Consider the following 21,789-nt stretch of genomic DNA (forward strand, 5'->3'; position numbering starts at 1 on the left):
TTAAATATTTCATACCGGACTCTGCTCCAAATCATGCGCTTCAACAAATACAACTTGTGTGTGAATAATTCATCACTGCACACAGTTTGAGTTCAGCCCAGGGAACACAACAAATATATACCCCTCCTGATGGCACCAGAAATACCACAGCTCAATGCTGCACTGCTAACACAGGCTAATAGGCACTGTGAGGAGCACTGCTACACGGGGCAATTAGGAGAGGAATGTTATACACACACAGATATGATCACGGAGCTACGTATCATATCACTATGAGGAGCACTGATATACAGTGCAATCAGGAGAGGAATGTCATAAATACAGATATGATCACAGAGTTCTGTCTATTCCAGTCACTGTGAGGAGCACTACTACAGAGGATATTAATAAGAGGAATGTCATACACACAAATATGAACACTGGGCTCCATCATTTACAGTCACTGTGAGGAGCACCAATGTACAAGGGAATGAAGGGGGACATGATCAGAGAGATTTTCCTCCTTCAGTCACTATTAGGAGCACTACCATTCAAGGAAATGAGAAGAGGACTGTCATAAACACAGACATGATCATAGAGATCTTCCTCCTACAGTCACTATAGGGAGCACTGCTATACAAGGGAATGAGGAGGAGAATATCATACTCAGGGCCTGCTAGATTAGGACTGCTGGTTTAGACTAAGCAGAAATGCAGACAGGTGAGACAGCTCAATGAAGCGCATTAAATTGCACCATCGGTACTCACTCAGGAAGAGAACGGAGTGCACTGCCTCACAGTGCTGTACAGGAGGAACGTTCTGTTGCTCCCATACACCAAATTACTGTTATATTTATATGGTCATAAAAGAAGAAAATATATTCCATTAACAAGTACATAACACTAAAGGAAATACTGACCCATGAGTCAGGGAGGAGAAGGTCTCAGACAGATGAATATTGCCACCCCTGGGCATACTGAAAGCAGCAACTCACTCCAACACTGACATCTTCACATATGAAGCAAAATACATCATTCAGTCTTATACTGACTCCACTGCAGCTCTGATAGAAAGTATGATTATCCTTTAAGTATAAAGTGCTGTACATTACTGGGATGATAATAAATGACATCCACTGGCATGAGAATCAGATGGTGGCCCTGCCCAACAGACGTATATTGTAAGGGACACTTTGTACATAACGTACAGTGAAAGAACAATGTCTGCTGCAGACGGGGAGGTTGTGAGAGTCTGGAAGTAGGAGGAAGAGCAAAGATAGGGATTATAGGGAGTGAAGGGCTTCTTTAGGTGACATCTAGAGACTGTGAAAGATGAGATTTTGATGTGTAGAGAAGTCCTAAAGCCGCGCATGGGAAGAGGTTGTGAGAGAAGTTGGCATTAGGAGGTCACAGGGGAGGACTGTGTATTTATGTGTTGAGGTCATACAATTAGGTGGAACCGGAGCTAAGGAGGGATTTATAAGTATAACTCAGCACTATGATGGTGAACTGGGAAAAGTGGAAAAAGTGATCGATAATGTAATGTCAGTCAGAGGTTGGAAGATATCGAATATATAAGATCAATATTTTTATTTAACTTTAGATGCTGTGGTGACACACAGGGCAGAGAGGTGTTCTGCCAAGAAAATGTTGCCAGCCGGGTGGCATTAAGAAGTAGCCGGATGGGGCAGTTTAATACTTTGCGATAATACTGAAAAATGTTGAAGTTTATTAACAACAGCTGCCAGGACTGCTGGCTGTAGTGCTCACATAGTGTCTGTTCTAATATAAGAAAAATGGTTTATTCTATTATAATAGGACTTTGTTGGGCTCCAAGAGCCAGGTGACAAGTAAATACAGCCGGGTGGAACACGCAGGAGATAGAGGTTGGTGAGAAAACCTCAGAGGGTTGTCCCAAGACCAGATTTCAGGAATAGTAACAGGGTTTATCTCCCTCTTGGGGCTTAGATTCCAGGGGGGATATTTACTAAACTGTGGGTTTCAAAATGTGGAGATGTTGTCTATAGCAACCAATAAGATTCTAGTTATCATTTATTTAGTACATTATATAAAATGAGAGCTAGAATCTGGTTGCTATAGGCAACATGTCCTCTTTTTCAAACCCGCAGTTTAGTAAATATAGCCCCAGGTCCCTCCTGACCCACCAGGATAGTGTGGGAGTCCTTAAAATCTAGAGTTCTAGAAATCAGTCCACGGGCAGTACGCCAGCACATCCAGGAAAAAGGACCAGAGCTACTTTCTGATATGGCCTGAATCCAGCCAGCTACAGCCCAGTGGTTCACATTCCCTCCACTGCCACACAATGCAAGCAGCTCCAAGTCCTAAAGGTACTCCCTACTTTCAGCACTGTCTACATGGACACAATTCCGACCAAAGTTTCGATCCAGGACTCCCGGTAGTTCCTTAATTTAGGAATACTGTTCGGTTGGGAGTCTTGATTCCAATGCTCGACCTATGGAGAGATCCTCAAATTGAATGGACTGGGCACTGGGGAACAATCTAGTGGATGAACACACTTGTGGGATAAGGGACATGGAATTCCAAATGTCTCTAGTCCAACCGCTGCCCTATGAGTTTCTAATGGGACACTATGGTCCTCCAAAGGGAACCCAGCATAGGGGAACTGTGGTAAATGTGTATATGTGGGCACAACATCCAAAGGTAGAGAAGAAATGGGGCACTAAAGAGACTAAAATCATTGTAAGGAAAATTAGCAGGTAACCGCTCTCTGTGGGAATGGGGTATCGCACAGGCTTGACCTATCTTAGATGGGTCCCAGTACCATGTTTCACCACAGATGGATCTGAGTAGACAGTGTCAAAAGCAGAAGAGAGGGAGGAGACGGAGCATCAGGAGGGGGAGGACTAGGAGGCGGAGCAGCAGAAGGAGGAGGAGAAGATATACGAGTTGGAGGAGAAGAAGCATCAGGAGTGGGAGCAGCAAGAGGAGCAAGAAGAGGAGGTGGAGCAGCAGTAGGAGGAGGAGAAGATTTATGAGTGGGAGAAGATGGAGCATCAGGAGGGGGAGGACCAGGAGGCGGAGCAGCAGGAGGAGGAAGAGGAGGAGGAGAAGATTCTGTTAGGAACCCCAACAATCTGCACCACAATACCCGGAGTCTACTCTGAAGTCTGGTGTTCGCTGGAGCCCCTAGTGGTGGGGACAGACTTGGCTGCAGACAACAAAGGGTCGTGAATTGCGTGCTGACTGTGGAGAACCCAGGCGAGTGAAGTGAGGGTCCAGCAGAAGTCCAATAGGAGATGGGCAAGCCAGCAGAGTCGGTATCCAGGCAGAAGATCAGGGGTCACAGGCAAACAATCGTAGTAAATAGCCAGGCAGAAGATCGGGGGGCACAAGCAATAATCGTAGTCAATGTCCAGGCAGAGGGTCAAAAGGTCACAGGCAATCAAACGGAGTCAGGAAACAGGCAAAGGTCGACAGTAGTAAATAAATCCAAAGTCACCAGAGCAGATAACAGGAGCAGGCTAAGAACAGCAAGCTGGAACTATAACCGGCAGGGAAGGATTGCCCTTCCCTGCCTTAAATACTAACCCTGGCCAATGAGAGGAAGGCAGCCCCGGGGAGCATAATTAGCCAGCTGGCTTTCTTCTTATTTGCGCATGCGCCCGGCTGTCCTGCATGCCGGGGCGCAGCGCAGGAGTCTGAATGCGTCCTGACCGTTGCCTTGGCAACGGCCGGGACGACCCGGAAGTGACGTCCCGGTCGTCATGACGATGGCCGGGACATGAGGGCGGAGTCGCGGCGGTGCCCTGAGCCGCCGCGGCTCGTGACAGTACCCCCCCCTTGAGGAGGGGTCAAGGAACCCCGACAACCTGGTTTTCCGGGAAATTTTTTAAAGAATTCCGTGAGTAACCTATCTGAATGTAGGTTTCTTTGCGGTACCCATGACCGTTCCTCGGGACCGTACCCCTTCCAATCGACTAAGTAGTGAACTTGGCCTTGGACCTTTTTTGAATCCAGGATTTTTTCCACTATGAATTCTTGATGTCCATCCACCGAGACTGGTTGAGGTTTGGATTTTTTGGCAGGTCGGGCAGGTTTCAATAAAGAGCAGTGAAATGTACTGGGGATCTTTAAGGATTCCGGAAGTTTTAGTTTGAAGGCCACTGGATTAATTTGCTTTAGGATGGTAAATGGACCAATAAATTTGGGTCCTAATTTCTTACATGGCTGACGGAGTCTTATATTCCGAGTAGAGAGCCACACAGAATCCCCAACCTTGAATGAACAAGCGGAACGATGTAAATCAGCACAAACCTTGGACCTGAAGGAAGCCTGAAGTAACGACTGATGCACAGACTTCCATATCTTCCTAAGGCGGATGGCCGTGGCTCTGGTTTCAAGTGGTTTATCGGTGGATAGTGAGGATAAAGAGTTGGCTCTGGGATGGTACCCCAGGTTACAATAAAAAGGAGAATACTGTGAAGACGTGTGGCATGCGTTGTTGTACGCAAATTCGGCCCATGGAAGGAGGTCAGCCCAATTATCATGGTGTTTAGAAATATATAGTCGAAGGTATTGCTCTAAGGATTGATTCACCCTTTCGGTTTGTCCGTTTGATTGCTGGTGATAGGCTGATGACAAACTGAGGCTGATGCCTAGGAGTGAGCAAAAGGCTTTCCAGAAGACTGTAATGAATTGTGAGCCCTGGTCTGACACGATATCTTCTGGTAGTCCATGGTGACAGAATATATATTTGATGAACAAGGTGGCCAACTTGGTTAAAGGAATAAAATGGGCCATTTTGCTGAACCGGTCTACGGTTACCCAGATGGTGTTACACCCAGAGGATAAAGGTAAGTGCACGATGAAGTCCATGGATACATGGGTCCAAGGCCTGACCGGCACAGGTAACGGCAGTAATGGACCAGAAGGGGAATTTTGGGAAACCTTGTTCTTGGAGCACGTCACAGGATAAAATATACTCTTTTACATCTTTAGATAATGATGGCCACCAGACTGTACGAGATACAATTTCAATGGTTTTAGCAATACCGGGATGTCCAGAAATCTTGTTATCATGACACTGGGAAAGGACTGATCCCCGGAGGTGCACTGGCACGAATAGTTTCACCTCTGGGGTTTCGGAAGGTGCCTGTGGTTGACATTGCTGAAGGGTTTTACCCAATTCCTGTGGAAAATAGAGGAAGTAGGAATAATGGAACAGGGCTCAGAAGCTGGAATTTGAGCAGAGATAAAGCTGCGGGACAGGGCATCCGCCCTAAGGTTCTTTGAACCGGGCCGGAAAGTAATAATGAAATGGAAGCGAGCTAAGAAGAGGGACCACCGTGCTTGCCGGGAATTCAATCTCTTAGCTGACTCAATATAGGACAAGTTCTTAGGGTCCATATATATTGTAATAGTATGTTTTGCTCCTTCAAGCCAGTGGCGCCATTCTTCTAGTGCCCATTTGATGGCCAGCAATTCGCGATTGCCCACGTCGTAATGTTCTTCCGTGGAAGAGAATTTCTGAGACAGATAGGCACAAGGGTGAAAACGGTGGTCTTAAAGATCCTTTTAAGACAATACGGCTCCAACTCCCACATCAGAAGCATCGACATCAACAATAAAGGGGAGGTCAGGATTAGGATGTCTCAGGACTGGAGCAGACATAAAAGCACGTTTCAAGGTTTCAAAGGCGGAAACTGCAGTAGATGGCCAAACTTTAGGATCGGCACCCTTACGGGTCAGGGCTGTGATGGGAGCGACAAGGACGGAAAAAGCACTGATGAACTTCCTATAATAATGAGCGAATCCCAGGAACCATTGGATGGCTTTTAAATTAGAGGGTTGTACCCAAATCGAGGATAGCCTGCACTTTAGTGGGGTCCAACGTCGAAGCCTTCTGGAGAGATGACATATCCTAGAAAAACGACTTTGGAGACTTCGAAGTCACATTTTTCTAGTTTCGCGTATAGATGATACTGACGCAGCTTCAGAAGCACCTGTCGGACATGTCCCCGATGTTGTTCCAACGAGCGGGAGTAAATCAGTATGTCATCCAGATAGACCACGACAAAAGAACCCAGGAATTCACGAAGAACATCGTTGATCAGATCTTGAAATACTGCTGGAGCATTGCTGAGACCGAAGGGCATAACTAAGTACTCGTAATGGCCCGTTTGAGTATTAAACGCAGTTTTCCATTCATCACCACTACGGATACGTATCAAATTGTAGGCCCCTCGTAGGTCAATCTTAGAATAAACTGTAGCTCCCTTTAATTGGTCGAAGATAGCTGAGATCAGTGGCAAAGGATATGTATTTTTAATGGTTATTTTATTTAACCCTCGGTAATCAATACAAGGCCTAAGCCCACCGTCTTTCTTAGCCACAAAGAAGAAGCCTGCTCCGGCGGGAGACTTGGAGGGCCGAATAAAGCCTTTCTGTAGGTTCTCCTTCACATATGATTCCATGGCTTGGGTCTCTGGAATAGATAAGGCATATAGTCTCCCCTTTGGCAACCTAGAACCAGGGACAAGGTCAATAGCACAGTCCTACTCCCGGTGTGGAGGAAGAACATCGGCCTCTTTCTTAGAGAAGACGTCAGCGAATTCACTGTAGTGAAAAGGCAACCGCTCCGGACAGACCTGAGTAATTCTGAGTATTAGAGACAAGCATGAAGAAGAAGAACATTGAGGACCCCACTTGATGATTTCGCCCTTGGTCCAGTCGATACAAGGATTGTGAAGAACAAGCCAGGGGTGACCCAGAATTAGAGGAACCGAAGGGCAATCAATAAGATATAGGGAGATAAGTTCAGAGTGAAGGGCACCCACCTTTAACTGTAGAGAAGGCGAACGAAAATATATCTCACCCTTATGTAGACGATTTCCATCCAATCCAACGACAGTAATGACGGATTCCAGAGGAACAGCTACGAAACCCAAGGACCAGGCGAGGGCCAAATCCAAAAAGTTCCCGGCAGCTCCACTGTCCACAAATGCTGGAATGGAAACGTCTTGTCCGTCCACTGTGAGTTGAGCAGGTACAAGTAAAGAATTGTTTGGAGAGATGACTTGTAGGCCTAAATGGACACTCTCCATGTTCACTTGGCCTGGTCTTTTCCCGGCTTAACGGGGCAGGAACGAAGCAGATGACCCTTTCCTCCACAGTATAAGCAGAGACCCAAGGTGCGCCTTCGGGTACGTTCCTCAGATGACAGTTGATACGTTCCCAATTGCATAGGTTCAACCTGATCCACGGAGGCAACTTGAGGAGGCATAGGAGAATAAGTTGAAGTGTCTTCCTTCTCAGCTTTTCTTTCCTTATATCTCCTGTCAATCCGAATGGCCAATTTCATGAGTTCTTTGAGGGTTTCCACAGTGGGATACTGGACTAGGGAGTCCTTAATTTGATCAGAGAGACCCAAGTGAAATTGACTGCGAAGAGCTGGGTCATTCCAAGCACAGTCTGAAGACCACCGCCGGAAGTTGGAACAATACTCTTCAGCGGAAGGTCGTCCTTGCTTTTATGATCGAAGCTGTGCCACTCGGTCCGGGTCATCATAGATTAAACCAAGAGCTTCGAAAAAGGCATCTACGGACTGCAACTGAGGACAATTGGGTTCCAGGCTAAATGCCCAAGATTGGGGATCCCCTTGTAGAAGAGAGATGATTATCCCCACTCTTTGCTGTGGGGACCCGGATGACAGTGGTCTCAACTTAAAGTAAAGTTTACAACTTTCACGGAAGTTACGGAAGGCCCTGCGATCTCCCGAAAACCGGTCTGGAAGATGCATCTTGGGTTCCACAACAGGAGACTGAGCAGCTTGTGAGGCTCGGGACACCTGTTCCTGGGCAGCCTGTCGCTGGGACAATTCCTGGACCATTTGAGACAGGGTCTGGATCTGTCCTGCCAATACTTGAGCTGGACTTGGTTCCATCAAACTGGTGTCAGTAATATCACTCACTTCAAAATTTTTTGAGCCAGTTATAATGTTAGGAACCCCAACAATCTGCACCACAATACCCGGAGTCTACTCTGAAGTCTGGTGTTCGCTGGAGCCCCTAGTGGTGGGGACAGACTTGGCTGCAGACAACAAAGGGTCGTGAATTGCGTGCTGACTGTGAAGAACCCAGGCGAGTGAAGTGAGGGTCCAGCAGAAGTCCAATAGGAGATGGGCAAGCCAGCAGAGTCGGTATCCAGGCAGAAGATCAGGGGTCACAGGCAAACAATCGTAGTAAATAGCCAGGCAGAAGATCGGGGGGCACAAGCAATAATCGTAGTCAATGTCCAGGCAGAGGGTCAAAAGGTCACAGGCAATCAAACGGAGTCAGGAAACAGACAAAGGTCGGCCGTAGTAAATAAATCCAAAGTCACCAGAGCAGATAACAGGAGCAGGCTAAGAACAGCAAGCTGGAACTATAACCGGCAGGGAAGGATTGCCCTTCCCTGCCTTAAATACTAACCCTGGCCAATGAGAGGAAGGCAGCCCCGGGGAGCATAATTAGCCAGCTGGCTTTCTTCTTATTTGCGCATGCGCCCGGCTGTCCTGCATGCCGGGGCGCAGCGCAGGAGTCTGAATGCGTCCTGACCGTTGCCTTGGCAACGGCCGGGACGACCCGGAAGTGACGTCCCGGTCGTCATGACGACGGCCGGGACATAAGGGCGGAGAGTCGCGGGGGTGCCCGGAGCCGCCGCGGCTCGTGACAGATTCATGATTTTGTTTTGACTTCCTCAATCAGGAGGCGTAACCATTACCAACGTGGTCATCATTTGTCTACAGCTGTGGAGCCAGGAGAATGGAAAGGAGACGTTATAGGAGGTTGTAAACATCAAGGAATAACGTTCTTCTGCCCCAAAACAACCTGATGCTTGGAAAGTATCTACCTACTTTTATTATAGTTGAATAGTTATAAAGAACAGTTAAACTTGTTCATTACATCCCGCTGTGCATTATACTAATCTCGCTGCAGGTTGCAGTATATTTATCTGCTCACCTCATACTTATAGAGATCACTGCCCCTGCTTTGGACTGGTTGGGAATCTGCAGCTTCGACGTCCATGTCCGTATGCTTTGCAATGAGCAGTTATTTATATAGCAAATCAAGCATGGGCAAACATCCACACAGATAGGGCCCATGACCCTAGCGCTGTGAGGCAGCAATGCTAACCACTGTGGATCAGCGCTATATAAAGGATGCAACAAAGCTTGTAACATAGAAACGTTTGTCAGTGACACATCACATGTGTTTGTACCAATCTAATCCGAGACAGGAAATAAAAATGTCTGATCTATTACCTCATTTAGGTCAGTAAGTTAATTTGCTGTAGTGTATTACAGACTCCCTCACATCTCGTGGGTCCGGCTGTACTTTCCCACTCTGCTAATATTCCTGGCACACATGGAAGATAAAAACACCATCTCATGTGATTAAATCTGCAGATCTGGCCATTTTCAAACTTGTTTTTAAGATATTAAAAACATAAAACATTTGCTTTTAATGAGATGAAAGGCAATCTAATCTAAATGTGTTCTGTACTCGGCGAGGACGTGAGAGTCACAGCAGTTTATGGTAAATTGAATCAGTGTATGAAAGGGAAACAAGATGAAGCTGCAGAACATTAATTAGCGCAGGTGAAGTGTGAACCTTGTCTCTCTGTGACTCTAGCAATCAGTGAAATAATTCTCTTGTTGATGAAAGTGGCTAGTCTAAGGGAATACACAACAAATACAAGTCTAATGGTGTAAACATGATGAAAGACCTGAATGTGCAGGTGAATGTGGTCGCCACTTCAAACACACAAAGCAGTATGAAATCATTTCCGCTGGCTTGTGTTTTCTCATCCCGTAAAGGTCACTCACTGCGGTAACAGGAGGAGCAGCCTGGGGGCACCGTGTAATCAGATGCATGCTTCATAAAGGTTACGGCATGTTACATGTAGGGTGCTGATCTCTGCATTGGTTACAAATCTAGAACCACTGCTGTTGTACTGATGGTGAGGACCCCTCCACTCTCATCCACAGTATGAAGCTCTATAGGACATGTATGAGCAGCACATATAGATGGTTATAATGATTGTGGTGTAACATATCACCTGCTCTCCAGCTGTCACTGGACCTTCCATGACGCTAGGTTGTGTATGTGAGACCGGTGATGTCCATTCACCACGAGGCTGGTGTGTAACATATCACTCACACCTTCACCTGCTCTCCAGCTGTCACTGGACCTTCCATGACGCTAGGTTGTGTATGTGAGACCGGTGAGGTCCATTCACCACGAAGCTGGTGTGTAACATATCACCTGCTCTCCAGCGGTCACTGGACCTTCCATGATGCTGGGTTGTGTATGTGAGACCGGTGATGTCCATTCACCACGAGGCTGGTGTGTAACATATCCCTCACACCTTCACCTGCTCTCCAGCTGTCACTGGACCTTCCATGACGCTAGGTTGTGTATGTGAGACCAGTGATGTCCATTCACCACGAGGCTGGTGTGTAACATATCACCTGCTCTCCAGCTGTCACTGGAACTTCCATGACGCTAGGTTGTGTATGTGAGACCAGTGATGTCCATTCACCACGAGGCTGGTGTGTAACATATCACCTGCTCTCCAGCGGTCACTGGACCTTCCATGACGCTGGGTTGTGTATGTGAGACCAGTGATGTCCATTCACCACGAGGCTGGTGTGTAACATATCACCTGCTCTCCAGCTGTCACTGGAACTTCCATGACGCTGGGTTGTGTATGTGAGACCAGTGATGTCCATTCACCACGAGGCTGGTGTGTAACATATCACCTGCTCTCCAGCTGTCACTGGACCTTCCATGACGCTAGGTTGTGTATGTGAGACCGGTGATGTCCATTCACCACGAGGCTGGTGTGTAACATATCACCTGCTCTCCAGCGGTCACTGGACCTTCCATGACGCTGGGTTGTGTATGTGAGACCGGTGATGTCCATTCACCACGAGGCTGGTGTGTAACATATCACCTGCTCTCCAGCTGTCACTGGATCTTCCATGACGCTAGGTTGTGTATGTGAGACCGGTGATGTCCATTCACCACGAGGCTGGTGTGTAACATATCACCTGCTCTCCAGCTGTCACTGGACCTTCCATGATGCTAGGTTGTGTATGTGAGACCGGTGATGTCCATTCACCACGAGGCTGGTGTGTAACATATCCCTCACACCTTCACCTGCTCTCCAGCTGTCACTGGACCTTCCATGACGCTAGGTTGTGTATGTGAGACCGGTGATGTCCATTCACCACGAGGCTGGTGTGTAACATATCACCTGCTCTCCAGCGGTTACTGGACCTTCCATGACGCTGGGTTGTGTATGTGAGACCGGTGATGTCCATTCACCACGAGGCTGGTGTGTAACATATCACCTGCTCTCCAGCTGTCACTGGACCTTCCATGACGCTAGGTTGTGTATGTGAGACCGGTGATGTCCATTCACCACGAGGCTGGTGTGTAACATATCACCTGCTCTCCAGCGGTTACTGGACCTTCCATGACGCTGGGTTGTGTATGTGAGACCAGTGATGTCCATTCACCACGAGGCTGGTGTGTAACATATCACCTGCTCTCCAGAGGTCACTGGACCTTCCATGATGCTAGGTTGTGTATGTGAGACCAGTGATGTCCATTCACCACGAGGCTGGTGTGTAACATATCACCTGCTCTCCAGCTGTCACTGGACCTTCCATGATGCTGGGTTGTGTATGTGAGACCAGTGATGTCCATTCACCACGAGGCTGGTGTGTAACATATCACCTGCTCTCCAGCGGTCACTGGACCTTCCATGACGCTGGGTTGTGTATGTGAGACCAGTGATGTCCATTCACCACGAGGCTGGTGTGTAACATATCACCTGCTCTCCAGCGGTTACTGGACCTTCCATGATGCTGGGTTGTGTATGTGAGACCAGTGATGTCCATTCACCACGAGGCTGGTGTGTTATGTGTCATGTCTTATTGGACCAGCACTTTACTTAAAGGAACTTTGCTTCACCTTTAATAAGCCATGGAGCTATTATACTGTTTTATACCATGTTTATATATGTATCCATCTACATGACATGGTCCACATTATACTAGCTACATCCTCACACAATGTACCCTGCATGGAAACAGTAACTTCACCACTAAGCCCCCATTGAACTGTACCAGTTATATCCCCCCCTTCCCCCAATCCAGTCTGGTTACATGTCCCCCACCCCAGCTCCAGGTTGTAGTGGTTACACCCCCCCCCCCTCTGTACTATACTGGTCCCTCCCCTCTCTCATTATACTGCTTGTACCCCCTCTGGACTCTATTGGTTATATGCCCCCTTACACTGAAGTGGCGATATGTCCCCACCTTCAGCACCCCCTGAATTTTACTGACCCCCTTCCTTCCTGGACTGTAGTGGTTATATTGCTCCCCACCCCTCTACTATTTACTGGTCCCCTCACCACCACTGAAAGGTAGGGTACGGCTGTACTGCTGTACAGTTGCCGGATCCGCCGGAATTGCTCTTATAATGCTGGCGTGGCGTGTTGGCGTGGCGTGTTGGCGTGGTGCTGTGGTGAATGTCGACAATCACACTGTGGACATTTTGAAGCTGTCAACATTATAACTGCCGGCATTTCCAGCGTCTGAAATATGAACATATCCCCTACTGAGTACTAGCGTTACATACCATATACAGAGTCAAAAGGAGTAAAAGCAATTTCCTGCTATAAAGTTCTCCTACTGCATAAGACAGATGTGTGACGGTCACACTGCATAACCCAGATACAGCACTGTCTGAGCAGGAGCAGAGTAGCAGAGATATATTCTCAGGCTGTAGGTCTCCTCCGAAGCTCCTTCCATATGTCCACAGCTGTCTGGGCAGCAGGAAAACAGAAGTATTCTCAGGCTCTAACCTGCCGTGACTGTCTTCAGAGATGAAGCTGCACCAGTCTATTAATAATACTTTGCTGCCAGAACTCAGCCTAAGCTGGGAGATGGGAGGCTGAACAATGACATTCTTGTGACTAATGAAAACCCTGGAGGACAAAGAGGAAATCAGAGGCCAAACATATGGCTGACTCCAGAACATGACAAATTACGGTTCTCTTATTTCCCTGTGGGCGAGAAAGATTTCTAACATTCTAAGACACTTCAACTCCTAGTTTACACCTGATGCTGCCTTTCATTCTGGGGAAGAAATTACACTACAAAAATAAAAGAAATGTTTTATAGCTAAAGGGCCTACTGTATCCTCTATACCTTAATAATGTCAGACAGTATGCAGGGTCTGGAGGAACAGCTCGGAGTCAGTGAAAGTAGACCCCCATCCCCGGCCTGAGAGGGTAACTTCTCCTCCAGTCCCGACAGTTGTGAGCACATGACACGGAATTCATGTTATCGCTCGTTGTACCATTAAGGCTCTTCTAACTCCGGCCAGAACGTAAGTAAAGGGCACTGACGGAGGTCTGCTCCGTTCCTTTACAGCATCCCTGGAGACCATGCACAAATGCATCCACTGAATGGAGACCCCAAATATACGTTTACCCTGTCCGGCTCCCAACAGAACACAATCTTGGTGTAAGAAAGACGCATATATCCCAAATTCCTCATGGAACATCATGATCCGCTTCTGGTCCGCCTGACATACTGCGGATAACATTTTCTCCTACCACAATGTACGCCACCCTTCCGTGGAATTCTGTGAACGTCAGTAAGACGGGTGCAGGGGTAAAACAAACAGCAGTGTGATGTCACAATGTTGGGAGTAATCGCCTTTTCCATGTTTTAAAACTCAATTTCTAAATCTATCGTATTCCACCCTCCCCTATGATGGGGATAATCCAATTTTCTAAAGTTTATATTTGCTGCATTATAGTAACTGAGAATCATATGGATACAATACAGAATCATAGTCTCTGTGTTGTATGATATGGTATCACTTGTATTTCACACTGTGTAAACACCGTTAATCTGACTACCGCCGGCTGTAAGCTCCTCAGCCCACTGCAGGGCTGTATAATGAGGAACCCTCAGAGATAACCCCCTCAGACTCGTGTCTACACTTGGAGACGACATAAAATAGATTTTAAGATGGTGGATCGGGAACACCGTGAAATTTAGTGGTAAAATCAAATCTGAGGTTTCCCTAGGTGAGATCTAGTCTGTACTATTAGGTTATGTTATGTGCATAAATATTACTGCTAGCCCAAACCTAATCATTTTTATGAAACCCATGATGGATGAATGCCCTCACCAGTCTCAGCTTACATTAATATTCCAAACTCCGGTTATTGCTCTGTGCCACAATTCTGAAAAGTATGAGGCTTTCTCAAGTTGCATCAGATTTCCTTCCAAATACACATGAACCAGAAAGAACAACGTTATGTCTCCTTCTGTGTTGTATGAGCGACAGTGGGAAGCTGGACTGCAAAGGTCACACAGATAATGAATGATTCAATGACAACATAACTGCTGAGAATGATTCACATGTACTGACAGAGAAAGATTCACTGACCCACATATAACAGTGGAGAATGATTCACTGACCCACATATAACGGTGGAGAATGATTCACTGACTCACATATAACGGTGGAGAATGATTCACTGACTCACATATAACGGTGGAGAATGATTCACTGACCCACATATAGTGGATGAGAATGATTCACTGACTCACATATAACGGTAGAGAATGATTCAGTGAACCACATATAACGGTGGAGAATGATTCACTGACTCACATATAACGGTAGAGAATGATTCACTGAACCACATATAACGGTAGAGAATGATTCAGTGAACCACATATAACGGTGGAGAACAATTCACTGACACACACGTAATGGTAGCAATGGATTGAAGGACACAAATATAATTGTAGGAATGATTCACTAACACACATAATGGGCAATGACATACATATAACTGGAGAATAAAATGTAATGCATCATAGCAGGAGACTATGGTTCAGAGTAAGCATTTGACAATATACTTAGGCCGGGTAAACTGGGGTGTTGTGTGACTATAGGGCTCTATAGTGTGGGGTGGACACCTCTGACATGGAAGTGTACAGGTAAAGGTCCGATGATACATATTGGCCTTGTAATGTCACCAGCATTTACTCGTTGTATATAGGGAGCAGTCATCATTACATTATATTCCATTCATGCTACATCAGGTAACTTCACATCTCAGGGGAGACAAACTCTGACGATTTGCGGTTACACATTGACCTGAAGCTGACAAATTAAACGTCTCTCCACAGACCTCACATTTCATATTGCCAATATATCCAAAGAATACTGACCATGGACTAGAGAAAAGAGGATTTTTGTACTTACGTTAAATCCGTTTCTCTGATTCCGTCTGGGGGACACTGCTTACCATGAGTTGTAGAGGAGAGCACGGGAGTTGGCACCTAGCTAGTTAACTTTAGCACTGCTGACAGACCCCTCCCCTCTACAATGCCCCTGCCTCTTCCTCTTCAGTTAATTAAAAAGCCCCAAGGAGAAAAAGGCCAATCAACCAAGAGCACACAGAGGAAAAGCAGAAGGGAGGGATCGCAGTGTCCCCCAGACGGAATCAGAGGAATGGATTTAACGTACAAAAATCCTCTTTTCTCTTTCATCTAGTCTGGGGGACACTGCTTACCATGGGGACGTTCTAAAGCAGCCCCCTAAGGGTGGGACCGCTCTGAAAGCCCCGCTCGTAGAGCACTATGAGCGAAATTTGCATCCGCGGATGCGAATACATTAAACTGATAGAATTTGGTAAAGGTGTGGACAGAAGACCAGGTGGCTGCCCTGCAAAGCTGGTCCCCAGAAGCCCCATTTCTCGCTGCCCAAGACGCTCCTACCGATCTGGTGGAATGGGCCGTAAGTCTCTCTGGCACAAGACGGTTAGCTCTTATGTAAGCCTGCATAATGGTTGCCGTAATCCATCTTGCAATGGACTGTTTTGAGGCTGGCCAGCCTCTTTTATTAGAATCATAAAGAACAAACAAAGAATCTGTACGTCTAACCTGAGAAGTTCTTTTGACATAAATACGGAGAGCCCTAACCACATTTAATTTTTCTATAGACTGCTGATCAGAATGAGAAGTCGATGAAAAGACCGGAACCACAATTTCCTGGTTCAAATGGAAAGCCGAAACTACTTTTGGAACAAAAGAAGGGAGAGTTCTTAATACCGCTCTGTCCTCGTGAAAAACCAGATATGGTTCCCGGCAAGACAGAGCTCCCAATTCCCAAACCCTACGTGCAGATGCAATCGCTAAAAGAAAGACGACCTTCCAGGTGAGATACCTAAAATCTGCCGCAAGTAATGGCTCAAAAGGAGGCCCTTTAAGCATATCAAGTACCAGGTTAAGATCCCATGGTGCTGTAGGCGGAACTTAGGGAGGCTGAATATGTAAGACTGCCTGAAGAAAAGTCTTGACGTCTGGCAAGTCCGCTAACTTCAGGTGAAAGAAAACTGAAAGCGCTGATACCAGAACTCTAAAGGAACCTAACCGGAGCCCTGCTTACAGCCCATGCTGAAGAAAAGCAAATAAGCGAGGGAGACGAAAAGAAGACGTGTGACAGGACTTATTTTCGCACCATCTGATATAGGCTCGCCAAATACGATGATAGATGCGAGCCGAAACCGGTTTTCGAGCTCGCAACATAGTGTTCACTACACTGGGGAAGAAACCCCTAGCCTTCCAGAGGCTGGCTTCAACAGCCATGCCGTTAAACTGAGTTGAGGCAAGTTCTGGTGACGAAAGGGACCTTGTAGAAGAAGGTCGTCTCGTGACGGAAGACTATATCCTTGTCCTACTGCCATGGAGATTATGTCCGCGTACCACACTCGACGCGGCCATGAGGGAGCTATTAAAATTACCGGCCGACCGCCTTGCCTCACTCGTCTGAGCACTCGAGGAAGCATGAGAATTGGGGGAAACAGATATCCCAACCTGAAATCCCATGACATGGTCATCACGTCCACCGCTACTGCTAAGGGGTCTCTTGCCCTTGCGCAAAACCTGTCAACCTTTTTGTTGTGTCTGGAGGCCATGAGATCTATATCCGGAAGACCCCACCTCTGAACTAGAGACTGAAATACTTCCGGATGGAGGGACCACTCCCCCGTCATCATCACATTGCAACTGAGGTAACCGGCCTCCCAATTCTTTATTCCTGGAATGAACACCGCCAAGATTACTGGAACATACTGTTCTGCCCAAAGAAAAATCTAAGCTGCAACTCGATCGCAGCTATACTCCTGGTTCCTCCCTGTCTGTTGACATATGCAACAGCCGTGGCATTATCGGACTGAACTCTGACTGGGTGGCCCTGAAGAAGAGTCTGGGCCCCCCGAAGAGCTAAAAGAATTGCCTTCAACTCCAACGTGTTGATTGAGAAGGCTGATTCCTGAACTGACCAAAGCCCCTGGAGCCGGAGGTGCAGGACTACTGCGCCCCAACCTCTCAGGCTGGCGTCTGTTGTGGCTATGATAAATGACCATAGAGCAAAAGACCTGCCCACCAACATATGATCCTGATTCAGCCACCACTGAAGCGATTCTCTCGCCCCTGGAGACAGCGAGATCCTCTGGTGATCCAAACGTAGGTGGGATCCTGACCATTTTGTCAACAGATCCCACTGGAAGCATCGAGAATGACCCTGACCGAAGGGGATCGTCTCGAAGGAGGCCGCCATCTTTCCAAGAAGCCGCATGCACAAATGAATTGAGGGACTGGGCGAGGACAAGACCTGAGATGTTATACTCCGAATTGAACTGATCTTCTCCACAGGCAGGAACACCTTCTGCTGACTGGTGTCCATGATGAGCCCTAGGAAGACCATGCGTTGGCACGGAACCATCTGGGATTTCTTTACGTTTATTAGCCACCCATGGCTCTCGAGAACCGCTATGGTGAGGGATAAGTGCTGACGTAAGCAAATCTCTGAGGAGGATTTGATGAGCAGATCGTCCAAATAAGGCACGACCTGAACCCCCTTTAAGTAAAGACATGCTGCCATCACCGACATGATCTTCGTGAAGACCCGTGGAGCTGTGGAGAGGCCGAAGGGAAGAGCCCGAAACTGATAGTGGGAGGCCCTCACTGTGAATCTTAGGAGAGACTGATGATCGTTCCAAATGGGAACGTGGAGGTATGCGTCCTTTATGTCTATGGAAGCCATAAACTGATCTTTCTCTAAGCCGTTTATTACCGACCTCAGGGACTCCATCCGAAATTTGTCCACTCGTAAGTGCACATTTAAGTTCTTTAGGTTTAAAATGGGTCGAAAGTAACCGTCTGGTTTCTTTACCAGAAAAAGATTTGAATAAAATCCCCTCCCTTTCTGGTTGTCTGGGACCCTGCAAATGACTCTTTGCGAAAGAAGAGAGGAGACACAGGCCTGTATTGCCTGTCTTCTTTGTGGATCTCGGGGTAGTGGGGTCACAAAGAAACGATGTGGTACCGGATCCAGCAGGTCTATCATGTACCCCATTGATATAATGCCCCGAATCCAAGGGTCTTGGGATGACGCTGCCCACTGTTCCTGAAAAAGAGACAGACGTCCCCCCACTGGTGCCCCCTCCAGGAGAATAGGGTGGCAGTCAGGATGCAGGCTTCTCCTGAGTCTTGGAGGCCTGGCACCTAGCTGCAAATGAGAACCTGCCTCTAACAGAGGAGCCACGAGCATTCGGTTGTCTACCTCTAAATGACTGTCCCCTAGGCAAGGAGGTCCCCCGAAAGGGCTGACGAAAGGAGCTAAACCGTGGAGCCCGGGCCCTACTTGAGAGTACCGGAAAAAAAGTGCTTTTGCCCCCCGTTGCCTGTGAAATCATAGTATCCAATTCCGGGCCGAACAAACCTGCTGCTGAAAAGGGAATGGTTTCAATGGATTTTTTAGATTCTGAATCCCCCTCCCAGGATTTCAGCCATAACGTTCTTCTTGCTGACATGGACGCAGCTTGAATAGAGGAGGACACAGACGCTGTGCTCTGAGCTGCCTCATAAAGCTACCCCGATGCCTCTTTTAAATGTAAAGCTAGGGGAAGTAATTCTGAGTCCTGTAAGGCCTCTGCCAGTTGTTCTGCCCATGCTTCCATGGCTTTAGCAACGCAAGCTGAAGCAAATGTGGGTCTAAAGGAATAACCCGCTGCTACAAATATAGATTTTAGCTGAGATTCCACTCTGCGGTCAGTGGCATCTTGCAGAGTTACTGAGCCTGGGACTGGTAGGATAGTGTGTCGGGCCAGACGGGCTACTGGAGTATCTACTTTAGGGATTCCCTCCCAGCGAGCCACGTCCTCCTCCTGCAATGGATACAGGGAAGAGAACCTCCTTGGAACAGAGAACTTTTTATCAGGCTGTTTCCAGGCTCCCTCTGCAATATCTCTAGGTTCTACAGAAGGGGGAAACCGGATAACCTTCCTTTTGGCCTTCTTAAAAAGACTTCTGTCTCTAGGACTAGGATCCTCCATTTCTGGGAGGTCCAACGCCTATCTCACTGCTAAAACCAAATCATCAATAAACTGAAATTTAGTGTTTTCTTCCTGTTCCACAGGTTGAACCTGGTCAGGATCAAAATTTGTTTCCCCTTCCTTTTCTGAAAATCCCTCTGAATCTGAAAGGACCATAAGAGGATTAGCGGATCTAAGCCGCTTTCTTTTAGCCGGGGGCAAGTCTGGGGATTCAAGTAACTGGTTAAGTCTGTCCAAACCCTTTATAAATGCTGAGGACCATGCAGGTTCTGTGGGAACAGGGGGCTGGTCCGTAAGCAAAGAGGAAGGTCCTTCTATAGCCGTTCCAGTAGAAACTGTGGCAGCAGGGGGCCCCAAGGGTGTAACAGCATTATTAGACACCGCAGAGGCTGCTACACTTGTCAGTATCAGTAACTGAGTAGATTGAGAGATCATCTGTGCTAAAGAGGAAACCGACTGTGTCAGGGAAGCCACCCAGGCCGGTTCCTCCGTCAGTGGGGCTGGAATGAGCTGGGTTTGCGCAGAGGAGGCCCCTCCTTCGCAGTCAGAGCAGAGCGCCAATGGGTCCTTCTGCCCACATGGTAATTTAACCTTACATCTAGAACATGTAAAATATTTAGCCATAGGGCCTTTTCCCTTATCTGACATTTTATAAGAAAAAGCACAGCAAACACACTAGATAAAGAGATATTGAGACAGAGCAAGAAACAAGTAACCAACTAATCTGTAATAAAAGTTGTACTTGTATGTGTGATATTTGTGCAAGTAAGAGAACACAATATAACCCTTACTAGCCTCCCTCTTTAAACCACAAATTACAGTTTGTAAATGGTTAAAGAAAAGTTTTGGTACTTAGCCAAAAGGGCCACACAGGGGAGAAATCCAACAGCAGTGTCCTGGTGCCTGCTCCCTCCAAGATAAGTTCCTTCCTGGGCTTCTCTGGCGCCAGAAGACCGGACTGTACCACTTGTGCTGAAGAGCAGGGGAGCACTCTGTACTAGTTCTCCCTCTTCCAGCATTTAATCTCTTTTTTTTTTTTTTTTTTTTATAAAAGAGGGAACTTATCTTATCGGCAGAGTTATGGAGACCTTTTAAAAAAGTAGGTCTCCTGCAGCGTTGGGTACCCCGATGCCCCCTCCTTTCTTTCTGAGGGGGGATCTTGGTATGGCCCCCGTACCTCTCCTCCTCCTTGTATTCCTCCGCGGACCGATGTATTCTTTCCAACATGGCCGCCGGCAGTGTGTTCCGATAACCGGCGCTCTATGCCTGCAGTGGCAGCGCCGGTTATCGGGTAGCCTGCGAGAGCGACAGCGGTCCGTGAGACCGCTTGTCACCCTGCGATCTGACCGCCAATGCTCTGCCATTGAGAGCAGTCTGCTCCCTCTGACAGAGCCCGGTCATTGCTGCCTGGTTATCTGGGAGTGTGCTCTTTATAATAGAACACACTCCCAGCTCTGCCCCAAAAACCTATCTAATGTTATAAAAATAAAATATTAAGAAAATTAAAGTTAAAGTAAATTAATAAAAATAAAAATAACTAGCGGAACTAAAAAAACCTGCCCAACTCCTTTGGGCACCTAGAAAAAACTGAAGAGGAAGAGGCAGGGGGATTGTAGAGGGGAGGGGTCTGTCAGCAGTGCTAAAGTTAACTAGCTAGGTGTCAACTCCCGTGCTCCCCTCCACAACCCATGGTAAGCAGTGTCCCCCAGACTGGATGAAAGAGAAATACTGTATCGCCACATGCAGCGCAAGACTTCCATACCTTTCCATCAGTAGTAACTGCCGCAAATATGGTGGAGGAATATGGTGCCCAGGCAACGTCTCCGACTGCTGAATTCAGGTCAAACACGAACATGGGCGTCCTGGGAAGATGAAATTATGTATCAATGTCACTGTTATCTAATAATCATACAATTATTATTATTGTTATCTGTTGGCTTGTAACAGTGATCCACAGTGCCAGGAAATTGGGAAACAGAACATACATAAAACAGGGACAATCAAGGCAGGCACAATAAATGCAGGCATGAAAACAATGGGCACAATCTAATTGGAAGAACAAACGATGAAACAAGAGGAGGAAGTGTGGCTCAGAGTGGAGATTGGGACAGTTCTGAGGGTGCATTAGGGCGAGTGGTAGTGGCAGGAGTAGCGTAAACTCTAATAAAGGGTTTTCAAAGCATTTAAAGATTTGAAGCAGTGGGAGAGTCTGATTGGGTACAGTAGGACAGTCCATAACTGGGGAGCAGCACGGGAGAAATCTTGTAGGCAGGAGTGAGAGGTGGTTACCAGAGACGAGGCGCAGGTCAGAGGTAGATCTAAGAGGGCGGGAGGGAGAGTATTTTGAGAG

At 47.2% G+C, this 21,789-nt stretch overlaps 1 protein-coding gene across 4 annotated transcripts in view; it reads right to left on the reverse strand.

The window, feature by feature from the left end:
* Positions 1-21,789, reverse strand: part of DNAI1 (dynein axonemal intermediate chain 1) — a 149,934-nt gene that overhangs the window by 52,616 nt on the left and 75,529 nt on the right. For 3 of the 4 annotated variants that reach the window (XM_075187178.1, XM_075187196.1, XM_075187188.1), the window contains one exon: positions 21,202-21,301. In XM_075187178.1, coding sequence (XP_075043279.1) covers positions 21,202-21,301 — 100 coding nt within the window. Of the gene's footprint in view, positions 1-9,261; positions 9,356-21,201; positions 21,302-21,789 lie in introns of all 4 variants that reach the window. The other variant, XR_012679256.1, reaches the window with a different exon arrangement.

Source organism: Mixophyes fleayi, chromosome 1 (assembly GCF_038048845.1).
Source record: "Mixophyes fleayi isolate aMixFle1 chromosome 1, aMixFle1.hap1, whole genome shotgun sequence".
Lineage (NCBI taxonomy): Eukaryota > Metazoa > Chordata > Amphibia > Anura > Limnodynastidae > Mixophyes > Mixophyes fleayi.